The following is a 15,100-nucleotide window of genomic DNA, read 5'->3' on the forward strand; positions in this document are numbered from 1 at the left end:
GAGTTGGCTGTTTTATACATATGTGTAACTAAATATGTTGTACGTGATGGATAAGATACATTTCTTTTTTACACTGTTCAATGTAATTGCTCACTTTTTATATATCTAAAGAAAATGTATTTGTGTACCAAGAAACGCAAAGTACACATAGCATGCTTTATTTTTTACTTCCACAGATTCTATAGGCAGGCCTTGTGATTGTCAGAAACTGGAGCTGATTCTATTTTCAGAATACTAGCATCATCTCAAGGGCTGCAGAACAGGTTCAACGTTTGCAAGAAATATGTGGTTTTCAGAATCGCAGCAACAATGAATGTTGCACACCCACAAAAAAAACAATGATTGTTGCACAACATTAGCTGAAATCCAACACCGCGCCGATGATAGGTTTGAGGAAAAACTTTTAATTATGAATTCAGTTCTCGTAGCTGTTTGGAGGCCATACCGAGGTTTCAGGGGACGTATTATTTATTTTGTTTGCTGTCACTTCGGTTGATTTCCACTGCCTGGGACGTGAGCCATACGTCACGTCAAGCAAGGAAATCTAAGTCTTGTTAGTTGCTTTGTTTTCTTTCAACATGTGACATTTTGGTCTGTAATAAAGCGGGGATTACTTCCAGCAGTGGAATCTCTGAAGATTGTGGGGCATGTAAGCGGGCTGAAAGCATGACAGACGTGGAATGGTGGCGGCTGTTGGGTGATGAAGTGCATGCGCTATGTAATATATTTGTTGTTTCCATGCATCAATTTTTCAGTTTCATCTTAGTTTGGCTAGATACAGTATTGTTGAACATGTATTCTCTGTGTGTGCGTATATAGGTCTGGGTTGTATATTTTGCACCTGTCACGTCTCATTCCCCCTCTATAACTTGTACGTAGCTTGGGAGACAAGACATCAGGTGCACCCCTTGTACCTATATATGTGCCCCGTGTACGATCAATGAAATTATCAGTGCATGCAATCCCATTCTTCCTAACTTACATGGTATCAGATAGCAAGTCGATCCCCTGCCATCCGGTGTCCGAATACCTTCGTCCAATATATCAATCTTTACCTCTCGACTATTTCGAGACTCCTCGTCATGTCCGTGATCTCATCCGGGACTCCGAATAATCTTCGGTCACCAAAACACATAACTCATAATACAAATCGTCATCGAACGTTAAGCGTGCGGACCTTAAGGGTTCGAGAACTATGTAGACATGACCGAGACACATCTCTGATCAATAACCAATAGCGGACTTTGGATGCTCATATTGGTTCCTACATATTCTACGAAGATCTTTATCGGTCAAACCGCAATAACAACATACGTTATTCCCTTTGTCACCGGTATGTTACTTGCCTGAGATTCAATCGTCGATATCCTCATACCTAGTTCAATCTCGTTACCGGCAAGTCTCTTTATTCGTTCCGTAATGCATCATCCCGTAACTAACTCATTAGTCACATTGCTTGCAAGGCTTACAGTGATGTGCATTACCGAGAGGGCCCAGAGATACCTCTCTGATACTCGGAGTGACAAATCCTAATGTCGATCTATGCCAACCCAACAAACACCTTTGGAGACACCTGTAGAGCATTTTTATAATCACCCAGTTACGTTGTGACGTTTGATAGCACACAAGGTGTTCCTCCGGTATTCGGGAGTTGCATAATCTCATGGTCAGAGGAATATGTATAGGTCATGAAGAAAGCAATAGCAATAAAACTTAACGATCATTATGCTAAGATAATGGATGGGTCTTGTCCATCACATTATTCTCCTAATGATGTGATCTAGTTCATCAAATGACAACACATGTCTATGGTCAGGAAACTTAACCATCTTTGATTAACGAGCTAGTCTAGTAGAGGCATACTAGGGACACTTTGTTTTGTCTATGTATTCACACATGTATCAAGTTTCCGTTTAATACAATTCTAGCATGAATAATAAACATTTATCGTGATATAAGGAAATATGAATAACAAATTTATCATTACCACACAACCTACGCCGTCTCCGATTGCCTTTGACACAACAGAACTCCCGCTGCCGATTCGATGAATTCTGCTCCTTCTCTAGATCAATAACCGCAACCCCAGATCGAACCTTGCTCTGATACCACTTATTAGAATAAATCCGAGGCACTCCGTCGATCTACCGAGGACCAAGCAATCACACAAGCACGACACCGAGATTTGTTAACGAGGTTCACCGATATGGCTACATCCCCAGGGCATATGACTACGGGCGCTCCTCCCCTTGATACCACTACAATACCGCACCCCGGCCGCCCGGGCGCCGGCACAAATCCAACCGTAACCTACCTTGTACAATAATATTCGACACAACTCTAACAACACTTCCTTGTTTCCATTAATCTCCCTCAAGGCCCAACGTGCATGTATGACTTCCTTCCTTTGCTTCCTTATCTCAGCCTTTGCTTATTGATTCCGAGACAACTCCTTGATAACCAGGACATTGAAAGGCCTATATAAATTAGTAGGATTGGATTTAAGGACGCCATGTGGGACTAATAATAGGTGAAACAAACTTTTCTTCTTAGCAAAGCACCAAGCCAGCTCGGTTGGTGTGGACAAAAGGTAGGCGAAGGTGTGAGGTCGTGAGTTCAATTCCAAGTAACATCTATATTTTTGCCAGGCCTTTTATGTGGGCTAGCTTAGTTGGGCCACATCCCAAGCTGCATGCGCCTTTCCCTCAGGTAGGCTTCGTTCGAGCGTGCGCCTTTCCCTCAAGGCAGGCTCCGTTCGAGTCGCATCGCTCCAAAGGAATAGTCGTGGGTGGCGAGCCACGTGATCACATGAATAGTACCACCTCGGTAGAAAATAATATGGGTACGACAGAGAGACAAAAAACGGACGAAATTACGGTGGTAAGAAGCAATAGCCCCTTTATTATTATTAGGTAAAGAGTAAAGGTATGAGGCTGCTGCGTTCCTGCTTTGCAGATCGGTATAGGTCAGCGTAGCATTGTGCGCTAGGCTTTATAAAAAAGTAGCTTAACCATGGGCGGGCCACGGCCCATTGAGCCTTGTTGTAGCTCCGCCAGGCATCTCCCATTTATTAGCTCTTGGGGGCTCCCTCCTCCCAAGTCACGCGGCCCGGGGGGAAACCATCATCACCACTCAACCTCCTTCCCCTCCCCGTCCCTCCTCCCCCGTCGCCGGCCGGCATTGGCGGCGGAGGGGCTCTCCTCTCCCCCACGCCCTTCCATGGTGGGACGGCGCGGGACAGCTGGATCGGGCACAGGCGCTGGCCTTGCGCGGGGGCGGCGGCGCTGCAGCGTCGGGCGCATCAGATGGCGGTGCACCGGCAGCTGCGGGCTCTAGGTATCTCGCGGGATTTGGTGGTGCATGCTCCTGCGTCCGGTCGGGTCCTTCCTCCCCGATGTCTGGATGTCTGCGAGCGGCACGGGAGGGTCTCCCTTGGGCCCATCCTAGGCTGCAGTGGCGGCTAATCTGCTCCTCTTCTCCGACGGACGGGCGGTTGTTGGTGGCTTCATGACGGTCCGGGCTAGTGGTTGTGGTAGGACGAAAGAGGGGTGTTTCTGGTGGGGAGGCCGATAGGAGGGACGGGTGCTCCGACGAGGTCGAGCTGCCCGTCGCCACCATAGGGGGTGTCGGTCGTGGTCGTGCCTCGCTCCTCCTCGTCCCCCATTCCCTGGCCTAGCGCTCTTTGGTCGCAGATCTGGCGATGTTTGAGGTGGGGTGGTCGCTAGTGGTGTCGGGGGTGGTTGTGGTTGGCTGAGCTGGTCAAAGCCGCCTCCTTTGGTGTTGTCACGGGTGGTCTGGGTGCAGGGCGGCGCCCTGGTAGTGGGAGGCGTGATGATCATGGGCGGATCGCGCGGCTTGGGTGCGGGCGGACAACCACGGCCGCTCGGGCGGCATGGTTGTGGGTGGTTGGCGGAGCGAGGATGGGACGGAGGGGTTTGAGCACCGGGGTACACCACTTGCCCGGTTCCTGGGTTGACCGCCCGCGGCGGCGTCCGTGGATGTCGTTTTCTCCTTGCAGGCTCCATCGCGGTGTTCTGACCCCTTTCGTGATGCTCTGGGTGAAAACTTGATCCCCGGATCGGACGGTGGCGGCTACCAGAAGTTGTACCCTTCTTGAGGGCACCGTGTTAAAGCCCTCGCACTGGCAGTGTTCGTCTCATCTTCCTCGGTGGAGCCACATGATGAACTTCCACATGTCCGTCTTCCGACCAAAATGGCAGAGGTAGCCCGGGGTCGAGATAGAATTACTCGGCCGCAGTTGTGATCTCCATAAGTTCCAGTAGAGAGAGCCACATGGCACTCACAAACAATGAAAAAATAGGGTGCCATGATAAAAATAACATGGCTCTTAAAATATGCTATTAGCGACACTATAGTGCGCTATTTTTTTCACTGCTCACAAGTCACATATATAAGAACAAGACAGAATAGATCAAGGTAACATATATATACATACACACACGCGCTCTCTCGACTGAACTATATATATGAACAAGTCCCAGTAGTGTCAGCAAATCGAGCATGTGCTCCCTTGTTCAGCATACATCACAAACATAATCAATCGAGCATAGCACTAATGCTGCATCGCATACAACAAGATCATGCAGCAAGTCTTTACAAAGCAATCCAGCCAAGAATGTCCAAACAGAGTGAGCGCAACAACATCAATATATTTTTTCGAAAAGGAGGTCATCCCCCGGCAACAACATCAATATATATATAGAGAGAGATTCCTCATCTATATATATCAAACATTCCATGCTGCTGAATATAGCTTAGAATCAGTACTGAAGACAGAGGAAAGAAAAACATTCCACACTGATGAAGGATGCTACCCTAGAAAAATATGAAGAGATTTCGAACGCTTTAATCGTGAGGGCCTGCATACGTTGCAACATCTTGCAAAAGAGAGACTTCTCTGGCAGGGCTACGTATTCCTCCGTCCGAAAATAGTTGTCATCAAAATGGATAAAAAGGGATGTATCTAAAACTAAAATACATCTAGATACATCCTCTTTTATTCATTTTGATGACAAGTATTTCCGGACGGAGGGAGTATATGCTACGAGCGGGAAATAATATCCACCGTCATTACGAACTGCCAAATTAGCTTCCAACTCTGCATGTCCGCCACTAATTGACCGAGGGTACACTAGATTGGTCACATACTCTGACAAATTCAAACTGTATTTCGACGGAATAAATAAATAAAAACTAATTTAAATATTCAACAGAAGGGTGGTTTGGGTGCACTGATAAGGCATGCCTGAGCGTGGATGATATGATGGAATCACCGGAGCTAAGCAGAAGCAGTTCGATCTTCTGGAGGCGTAACAAGTGCTCCATGCCAATGGGTACTCTGCCGCACCACTTCGCGACACCGAGAGTGAGGGTTTGTATGTTGGGCATGGCCCTCGCCTCGAACCCCAGGTATGACATAACGTCTTCCCTAGATTCGAATAAAAAATACTCCAGAACCGGAAATAGTCCTGTGCCCAATATAGCTCTTTCTTTGGGGATATGCGATGGCCTCAAATCAAGTTTCATGAGGGACGGAAGCCTTCCAAGAAGATGAACCTCCTCAGTTGAAATCTCCTCCACACGCAAGTGGAGGATGCGAAGGCAATGGAGACCACTCATCCATATGGGAACTCTCCGAAATTGCCATACAGACCCGTGAAATTCCTCCATATGTTGGAAACGAATGGATAATGAGTCCATCTGGTTACTGACTTCAGTACATGGCCCGTATAATGTAAAATATTTCAGGTTACATAGCTTTCCAATGGAGCAGGCCAAAGCTTCAAGTTCCAGCTTGTTCATACACTCCACTTGGAACTCCACTTTCCTTAGATTGGTCAGCTTGCCGAGACCAATAAAACCCTTCATCACATTCACCCCGACCTTATCGGTGAAACTGTACCTTGATAATATCAGAGTGTGCAATGATGTCATATCCCCAATCCATTCTGGCAACACTTCTTCCATGCAAATTTGAAGAAAGGACAAGCGGGGCAAATGTACTATATCTGAGGGGATGCTCTTGATATCGGCATCAATTATGGCCAGTGTCTCTAAGTAAACAAGCGCTTGAAGTTTAGCAGGGAGCTGTACAAAATCTTGTCCCCGAACATACAAATACCGCAGCTGAAACAGTTGGCTAATAGCGGTGAGGTCAAGTGTCTCCCCGTCATCCCTAGAAAGGCCTTCATCAATTCTGAACACCCGGAGATACTTGAACGAGGAAAGAGGAGGCATGGAGTTCCCCAATAGTGTAAATGATCGAACTTGTGATAGGGCAACACCAATAGTTGGCCCATTTGTTGCTCCACCACCAACAGTGGACCTCAGAGATAATCGGCGAGCCTTATATTTACAGCCATTTAGTCTTGCCATCTCTTGATAATTGTACGCCACACTTACAAAGTTATCTTCAGCACACTTACTTAGGATCAAATCGAGCATCATGTCATGTACTTTGCAACACTCCTCCCTACACTCTGTTTCAGAAGGCTGAATCATGTTTCTATTGATAAGTTCATTCAAATAACTTCTGCCAATATCCTCCAGATCTTGCGCATGCAAACTACTGATGAAACCTTCAGCTATCCATTGTCGAACCAGATCACCGGTCAAGATTTCGAAGTCCTCGGGAAACATACCAAGGTACAAAAAACATGCCCGCAGATGAGCGGGAAGATGCATGTAGCTAAGGTTTAATATATTCTTCATCTCTTCCATGTTAGGATTTGTCGCAGATTGGGCACCTAAAGAATCCCTAATACTTTCCCAGCCCTTTGTTGATCTTTCTTCACCGGCTAATAGGCTAGCTATTGTGATAACTGCAAGTGGCAATCCATGACACTTCTTCAAAATCTCAACCATGACGCCTTCAAGTTCGGATGGACAATCATGCACAGACCCAAATACTCTATTTAATAACAGCCTTCTTGAGTTTTCTTCACTAAGAGGTTCCAATTTGTAGATGCTCTCACGGTCATTATGATAGGCTGCTCTAGCCACACCTTCCACTCGTGTTGTAACTATTACTCTGCTTCCATTACAATCTTCTGGAAAAGCACACAATATAGTTTTCCATGTTGATTCATCCCACACATCGTCAACAACAATAAGGTACCTTTTTAAATGTATGGAGAGAGGTTAGTTACATTATAATATGATATGATTATATTATAGAAAGAAATCATCAAAAATTTACAAAATAGGTTATAAGAAAGACCCTTTCGACAAAGGGGTATAGGGTATTTTCTTAAAAACTATGAATTGTCATAATGAATGGAATAAATAGCAAAGCATGTGATCATTTAGCAAAAAAGAACCACATGAGAATTCTAGAGCCTTTCTTTTAAAAGAACTCTCTTTGATAAAGACTTAGAGGAGTATTAAAAGTGTTTCAATATACTCTAGGAATTTTTGAACTACATGTGAAATATACCAGAACTTCAACTAAGCTGTATGTTGTATGTTTGTATTCATGTTGCGTTATTTGTTTACAAATATTCATATTTATAAAAACACAATAAACTAAAAAAATCGGAAATCTCAAATGATTAGTAGCTATATGCCAATTTGCCCACGTACATCAATCTAGTGATTAACTATGTTTTTCCCATAAAATACATGAAGGGTATGTTTAACCTTGGATATATTTTTACTTCAAAACAGCTTAGCACATACGGGTCACACATACATTCATAAGACTTCCTTTGAAAAATCTCTTCTCACTAAAGGTACATGGGGGTCGCATGTCTCTAACACCTAGAAATTATGACACTGGATGGAAAATAAACCATTCGTGCCCTTAACTTTTATAAAGATGCATTTTCTTCTACATAATTTCTTTTAATTGTTCTATTTCTATCATAAGCACACAAAGAACCAAACAACTAAATATGCAGCTTGCAAGGACAAACATCAGTTCAAAACATATGTTAACCAATTACTCAGCTCAAACTAAACAGAAAATCTCAGGCAAGTGACGACTATTGACAGTAAGTAATACCTCTTATCTTTCAAATGTTGCCTTAGCTCTTCAATGATGTCATTAACCTTGCGAGCGCGAGACGAAACAGGGTCATCCATCCCTAGTTTCAATTGGAAATTGTTAAGTAGCTCAGCTATATCAGGCCTCTGTGAAACTGAAAAGAATGCCTTGATGTCAAATTGAGAGCCAGTCTTGTCATACACTTGTTTGGCAAGTGTAGTTTTACCAAGACCGCCGAATCCCACAATTGACACCACCTTGAGTTTCTTTTGAGTATCCATCAACAAAGTAGCAACTTTCTCCCTTGGACCATCAATGCCCACGAGAGTAGCTGCCTCCTGGTAGACCGCTCGCAGCCGAGGGTCAACAGCCACAGAACCAGAGACGGGCTTCCACTCATCAATCTTATACCTCTCGCGCCGAGAATTTGCCTCCAAGGCAAGATCCTTGAGCTCTTCCATCCAGTCGACTGTCCGAAGACGTTGTCGAAACTTCTTGATGAATTGAGCAGTCTTCTCTATAAGGCCTCCCTTGGCATCATCAGCGCGAAAATCGTGCATGAAATCATCAATGCAATTCTCCATGTCGTAGGACATATCCCTGACATGATCCACCCAGTCCTTGATGGTTGGATCGAGCTTGTCATCCATGAGCTCGAGTTTCTGGAGGGCAGCGTTCATGGCGCTGAGTTCCTTCTCTAGGAACGAGGCATGCTTCCTGACCCCTTTGAACTTTTCGTACTCGACGCCCATGAGTGCGTTGAGCTTGCCGATGAGGGGGTTCATCACTGCACTAGCCACGGTCACAATTCCGCCTGCCATTTCCTAGCTAGCGTGCTCTATTGATTCACTGGCTAGATGTTGGTGTGAAGAGTAGAAGGAATGCAGAGTTGGTGCAAAGGGCAGAAGGAAGGCAGCATGTTTATAGATCCTCGCCAAGACATTAAGCTGTTGGAACGTTACGACTCATTGGGCCGGCCTTGGCAAGTGCTTTATTAAGTTCAATTGTGTACGTTAATCTACAGAATAGTAGAATATATAAAGATGTAACCAAGCAACGGTACGAACAAGACAGCGCAACGTACACTAGCTACCAGACACCGCGTGAACCAAAAATCACCTAGGATGGATCGTTAGGGCATCTGTAATTGTGCAGTTTCTTTTTTTAGGATAATTGTGCAGCTAATTAACTACTTAATGTTAGCATAGGATGTATACTTGCAGGACAAGAGGCAGCGATACGCGCGAGGGGTAAGACTCAAGTCCCCAATGCAAAGGTGCTAAGCTTTTGGGTGCTAAGCTTCATGCATTTAATTAGTTGTAGACTCGGAATTGTCTTTCCACCTATGTACACGTGCTTAGCGTCGTTTCTTTCTGGGTCACCATACTACTCTCTCTCTTCTTAACTAGCATATGCCACATTAGTTTTTTTTAGTTGGCAACCTTAGCACATGTACAAGATGGAGCATTAGAAGGGGCCTAACCAGCCATTGATTAATTAAACATGATCTTGGCCAGCCTCCGCGTGAATTTTAATCAGCTGGCAAACCTATGCTGACAAGATCGAGGCCACGAGATAAAACACCAGCAAACATGCCGGCGTGCCAGCTTTGCAGAATTTAATCATCGATCAACAAGAAATATTGTGTGACGAACGCCAACAGAAACTTCATATGGCTAGGCGATGGTCGCCGATGGCGACGCGCCAGGCCTTGCATACGACGGCGGGAGGCATCGGAGGACTGGACGGAACGCCTCCGACTGACGGCTTTGTAAGTGTTAAGCTCGTCACGATTCAGTTCCGTCAGTTAACTGGGAGGCTGCCACTGCACTGAGGTCCAGGCAGTTCAGGCCTCAGGGCATGCAGCAGCTCCTGTTGAGTATAATGTTTATTAAGAAAGATGAGATAAATTAGGATTTGTTCTGACTTGTCTTGTACTTCAAGTAGATGATTGTACTCCTATATATATTCCCACAAGGCTCAAGCAATATATCCATCAAATTCCACCAAACCTCTCTCTCCCTTCTAACATGGTATCTATCGCAAGTCGATCCTAAACCCTAGCCGCCGCCGCTTCCGCACCCGTGCGCCGCCCCCGGGGCGGTCAGCCTCCATGACCGCCACCGGGGGCCGCGCCGCCCGTATCTAGGGTTCGTCCGCCGGCCGTGTTGGTCGGCTGCCCCAGAGAGTCTTTTTTCCCGATCCTTTGATCCGGGTTTTCGCTCTCTCGCCGGTCGCTTTGATCAGCGTCTACTTTTTAGTTTTCTACTCCAACACCGGCGTGATTGGCCGGCTTCTTCACCGACCCGGCGGCCTCGCGCGTCATCCCGTAAGTCGAGCACCACGGTTGCCGATCAAGCAAGTGTAAAATACAGTGTAACAGGAATTCAGAGTCTCGGTTGGTAGATTGTTTCTTTTTTTCTATGCTTCGGTTGGTAGAATTCAAACAGTGCTTCAGGCTCAGGCTCAACGAAAAACCATACTTGCCGATTCTCAAGGCCATCCCTTTCTCAGCAAAAAGAAAAGAAAAGAAGAAATAACACATCACTGTGTTCATGGTGCTGCACAAACTTCACCTTCCATATACAAATAGTAAATGAGTTTCAGACAGGAACGCACATATACACAAAGACCGAATGAACAGTATACTCCTTATATGAACAAGTTCCATCCTAGTCCTAGATTTGGACAAACTTCACCTGCCATATACAAATAGTAAAAGAGTTTCTAGTCCTAGTACTAACTGCATACTGCTCTCTTCTGGAAGCAAAAACAATGTGGGGCTTCACAGCAAGAAATGAAAAAGGAGAGGCACATATGAAGAACAGAGTACAGAGCAAGGTACACATATAGAAACACACACACAAGACTGGACAATATATATGAACAAGTCCCAGGTTTGAATAACCAATTAATCGGTACCGACTCAATATGGATTATAATGCGGTGTGTACCTGTACGCAATACGATGATGCCAAGTCTCGAGCAAACCAGAAAGTAGACAGAACCAAACCAACATGAGACTAATGGTTGCTGCATTCACTACTGAAATTTTCGTATAGAGCGGGTATATAGCTCTTTGCCGAGAGCCAAACCACGGGCACTCGGCAAACATGTGTATGCTGAACACAACTCTCGGCAAAAGTGACAGCACGGCAAACCCCCACGTATGCCGATACGAAGCGGCAAAGCACACTTGGCAAAAGGCCGACACTCGCATTGTGTGATTGGAAGTTCAGTTTTACGTAATTAGCCACTTGGCATTGTGTGATTGGAAGTTGGGGGGAAGAGGGGCCCACCCCCACTGAAAATCAGGGGGGGGGGGGGAGAGAATGGGTGAAGGAAAGTTACGTAGGACTGCACGTAATTGTTCGTAGGTGTAGAATTATTCCACTCGCAAACCCCCACATATGCCGAGAGCCCGTGCACGGCACTCGGCAAAGGGTTGCCACGTGGCAAGACCAGCAGTGGTTGACATTGCTCTGACGGTCGCCCTGCTTTACCAAGTGCCCCAGGAATGGTTCTCGGCAAATCAATATTTATTGAAATTTTTATTTTCCTACGGTGAAAGCGTCTCATGAGGTTGCGCACACATACATGAAGTTGTTGTGGATGCGTCTCGCAAGGTTGATGTTGGATATTTATGTGGCTTTCAACATTTATTCAACATGATTATTATTTATTGAAACCAACATGGAATTATTCATATTATTAATGTTTGTGACGGGGAATAACTGATGCGGAATTTCACTCGAGGAAGTAATACTCGAGATGCCGAGGACGACTGTGATGGAATACAATAGAGGAATTAATAGGGATCGACTCTACTGGAATTTATATGTACGTACGTATTTTTCCCGGGACATCACAAGGTGGAAGAGCTGGGTTTGTTTTGCAGGATCGGCTGTGCAGGCTGTTGACCCACATGATTAAGATTGGAAGTTGATCTCATATATACTACAATCTAATCATGGCACATGACTCACACATGTGTGCTAGGGACTAGTATATTTAGACTAAAAAAAACTGGCATGTTTGATCGTGGTTGGTAACATTGCCCAGGAGTCGTACAGATCTTTCCGGAAACAGGTGGAATAATAAAACGCCTGGAAGTGGAGTCTATAAATAGGTCCCTACCCTCTAGCCTCAATATGCATTGTGAGCGGCACCACGGAAAAGGCAGAGGAATTAGAGGGTAGACCGTATAGCCCACAAATCCTAACAGTGCCGTGGTGCATTGTCTTGGGCTCGCCGCGCAATATTTGCCTGCTGGGCATACGCCAGTGTAACTTGCTTACAGTGATACCCACGGCGTGCGTTTGCAGATCAACCGTACACAGACAGACACTCTAAAATTCCAATTTCATTGGCTGGTGAACATATACATGAGCCTGACATGTGGAACCCCGTGACATCGTACCAGCTACTGAACATATATAGGATGGTTTTTGGCATGCAACTTCTCATACTTCTATATATGTTGATGAATGGGGTTAAGCTGTGCCAATGTCAACATTATTGTGACGCAAATTTCAGACAGAGACGGCGAGTATAGTGCAGATTTTAGTCATCACAAATTTGTGGAAGTTAGTCACCTACATTTTTGAGGGGAAGTTAGTCACCTAAATTAATACTCCCTCCGTCTCAAAATTCTTGTCTTAGATTTGTCTAGATACGGATGTATCTAATACTAAAACGTGACTTTTGATGCATCCATATTTAAACAAATTTATGACAAGAATTTTGGGACGGAGGGAGTATATAAGTAATCATGTGCATTCCAGGGAAAAAAATATGTTACTACATCTTCATTCAGTTATATGTAACCCTCAAACTTAACCATTCTTTCATGTAATGTGAGTCTCAGTTGGTGCAACAGCAAAGCATAGTGCTTCCTGCATTCTACTTTCAGCTTCAGGCTGATGTATCATGTATGTACACCTGCACACCAATTTGAACAAGTCTCAGTTCTTGAAACTACTTACATCACACATCTGCACTTGTTGTTTATAATCTATACATAATTAACCACAACCAAGCTGCTGCTACAACACAAATTAATAACATGGTAGACTAGTGCTAGTAAGAAGCTTATCACCAACAAATCAAATACTAGTACTTCTCAAGTCAAATAAGTCAGAAACGCAGCAGTCATAATATTTCCTCATAAACTGAATTAGAACCACCATGTATAATTGCAACCGCGTTTTGATAACTGACTGGCATGAATCAAGACTTTCGCCTTTCGGTACCTTAACCACCGCCAAACTCTGAACTTATGTTCAGGGAAGCAAACCAGTGCAAAGTCTAGTGTACAATGCAGAACAAACTTGCTAATTTAGCATAATACCGCATCGGCAGGTTATATCAGCATGATGCCGCACAAAATTTCTTCGGGATGACTCGTAGCCTAGTGTCACTACTTTTGTGAAAAACATTTGAAGACCGCTTAGTAGCAGGAGCTTCTTTCTTCTGTTCGACTGATGCCTTCTGTGCTGCATCTTCTTCTGTTGCTTTCTCCTCTGCAGCTCCACCCTTGTAAGACTCTTCAGATTCTGGTCTTTTCTCCTTGACGGGCAGTTGCTTATTTTGTTGGTTGTGCCTCTGCCTCTCTATTCTCTGCAGCCTCTGCTTAGCTACGGAGAGATATTGACGTTACAGAGATTTGGCCAGAGTTGGAAGAAGCAGATACATATAGAGAAACAAAACTGCTCCAAGTCATTGGAACATTCTGCTGGGAACATTAGGCATATTATACAATAAAAATATTAGGCAAAAAGCTAGATTAAGAACTGAGATGGCTGGTTGGTCCAGTGCTAAACATTTCAAGCCCAGAGCAGTCAGGTTATATTCAATACTACAGAAACCAGCCGCTTTGTAAAAGTTAAGAAATGTAGATATGAATAAGCTTCTTTTCCACTATTCCAGAAAAAAAAACCTTCATTTCCCCTTCTATTTTTTTGAGAAAATTGTACGTAATGAAATGGCAAGCATCCATGTTGATGACCCTCCAATTGGGAGGCGGCGGTCAGATTCGAACTGCCACCTCATGCTTTTCAGTTTTACTATTTCTTTTTTGAAAATGCGGTTGAAACCACCTCATGTATACTGACATAACCCACCCCGACCCATCTGCACCTCTCTCAGTGCCCCCAGCCTAAGATGCCCTCTCGGTGACATCACATTGACTGCACACTTCATGGAGACATCACATTGCCGAACTCAGAGAAGAAAATTCTTAACGAAACACTTAATTAACTAACCTGCCCATTGCGTAGTTGAGCAAACACTACTAGGAAAAAGGCTATAGATAGAATTGACACTAATGGCGCACCAGGAAAGTAGTGCGCCACTACTATATACTAATGGCGCATCGGTTGGTGATACGTCATTAGTGTGGAAGACACTAATGGCGCACCAGACAAAAGGTGCGCCACTAGTGATAATTTTTTTTCATTTTTACATACATACTAATGGCGCATCCGACCGAAGTGTAACTAGTAATGGCGCCCCGGACAAGGAGTGCGCCAGTACTGAATTTTTTCAAATAACAAATTTGAACATATTTTTTTAAAAAATTATTACTGTTTTTATAAAAAAATATTACTGTTATGATTTAAACAAGTTTGAACATATTTAAACACAAATAAATATCAAACAACATTTTAAATGCATAAAAATAAAAATTGGGGAGCCTGGCAATCAAACCCAGGACCTCCAGTGTGTGTGCTGCGTGCTAACCAGTCGGGCTAGTGGGCGGGTTCTAATGTAGATTAGGTTAGGTGGAATATAACCTGAGGGCTCGAACTGTAATTAAAAAAACATTATAATGGCGCACCGCTGCTGGGTGCGCCATTAGTAAGCTTCCCCCCACTCCACCTATTCCCCTCCCTCCCTTCCTCCTCACTCGACCTAATTTGCCCCCTCCGCCCCAACCGTACGCCGCCGCCGTGCCTGCACGCCCCCTCCGTCCTCTCCATCCCCTGCCGCCGCCGCCCCGCCCCCGCGCCCCCACGCCCCCCACCACTGCAGCTCCCCCGCGCCGCCGCCCCCACGCCCCCGCGCCCCCCACCACTGCAGCTCCCCCGCACCGCC

At 45.0% G+C, this 15,100-nt stretch overlaps 1 protein-coding gene across 1 annotated transcript; it reads right to left on the reverse strand.

Moving 5' to 3' along the window:
• Window positions 1–4,734: 4,734 nt before the first annotated feature.
• Window positions 4,735–8,826, reverse strand: LOC119294923 (disease resistance protein RGA5-like). The gene is made up of 3 exons (XM_037573219.1): window positions 8,024–8,826; window positions 5,292–7,138; window positions 4,735–4,784 (listed from the first exon to the last, which is right to left on the reverse strand). The coding sequence occupies exons 1-3, from the start codon at window positions 8,824–8,826 to the stop codon at window positions 4,735–4,737; spliced, it is 2,700 nt and encodes an 899-aa protein (XP_037429116.1).
• Window positions 8,827–15,100: the final 6,274 nt, after the last annotated feature.

The sequence above is a fragment of the Triticum dicoccoides genome, chromosome 1A (genome assembly GCF_002162155.2).
Source record: "Triticum dicoccoides isolate Atlit2015 ecotype Zavitan chromosome 1A, WEW_v2.0, whole genome shotgun sequence".
NCBI classification, from domain to species: Eukaryota; Viridiplantae; Streptophyta; class Magnoliopsida; order Poales; family Poaceae; genus Triticum; species Triticum dicoccoides.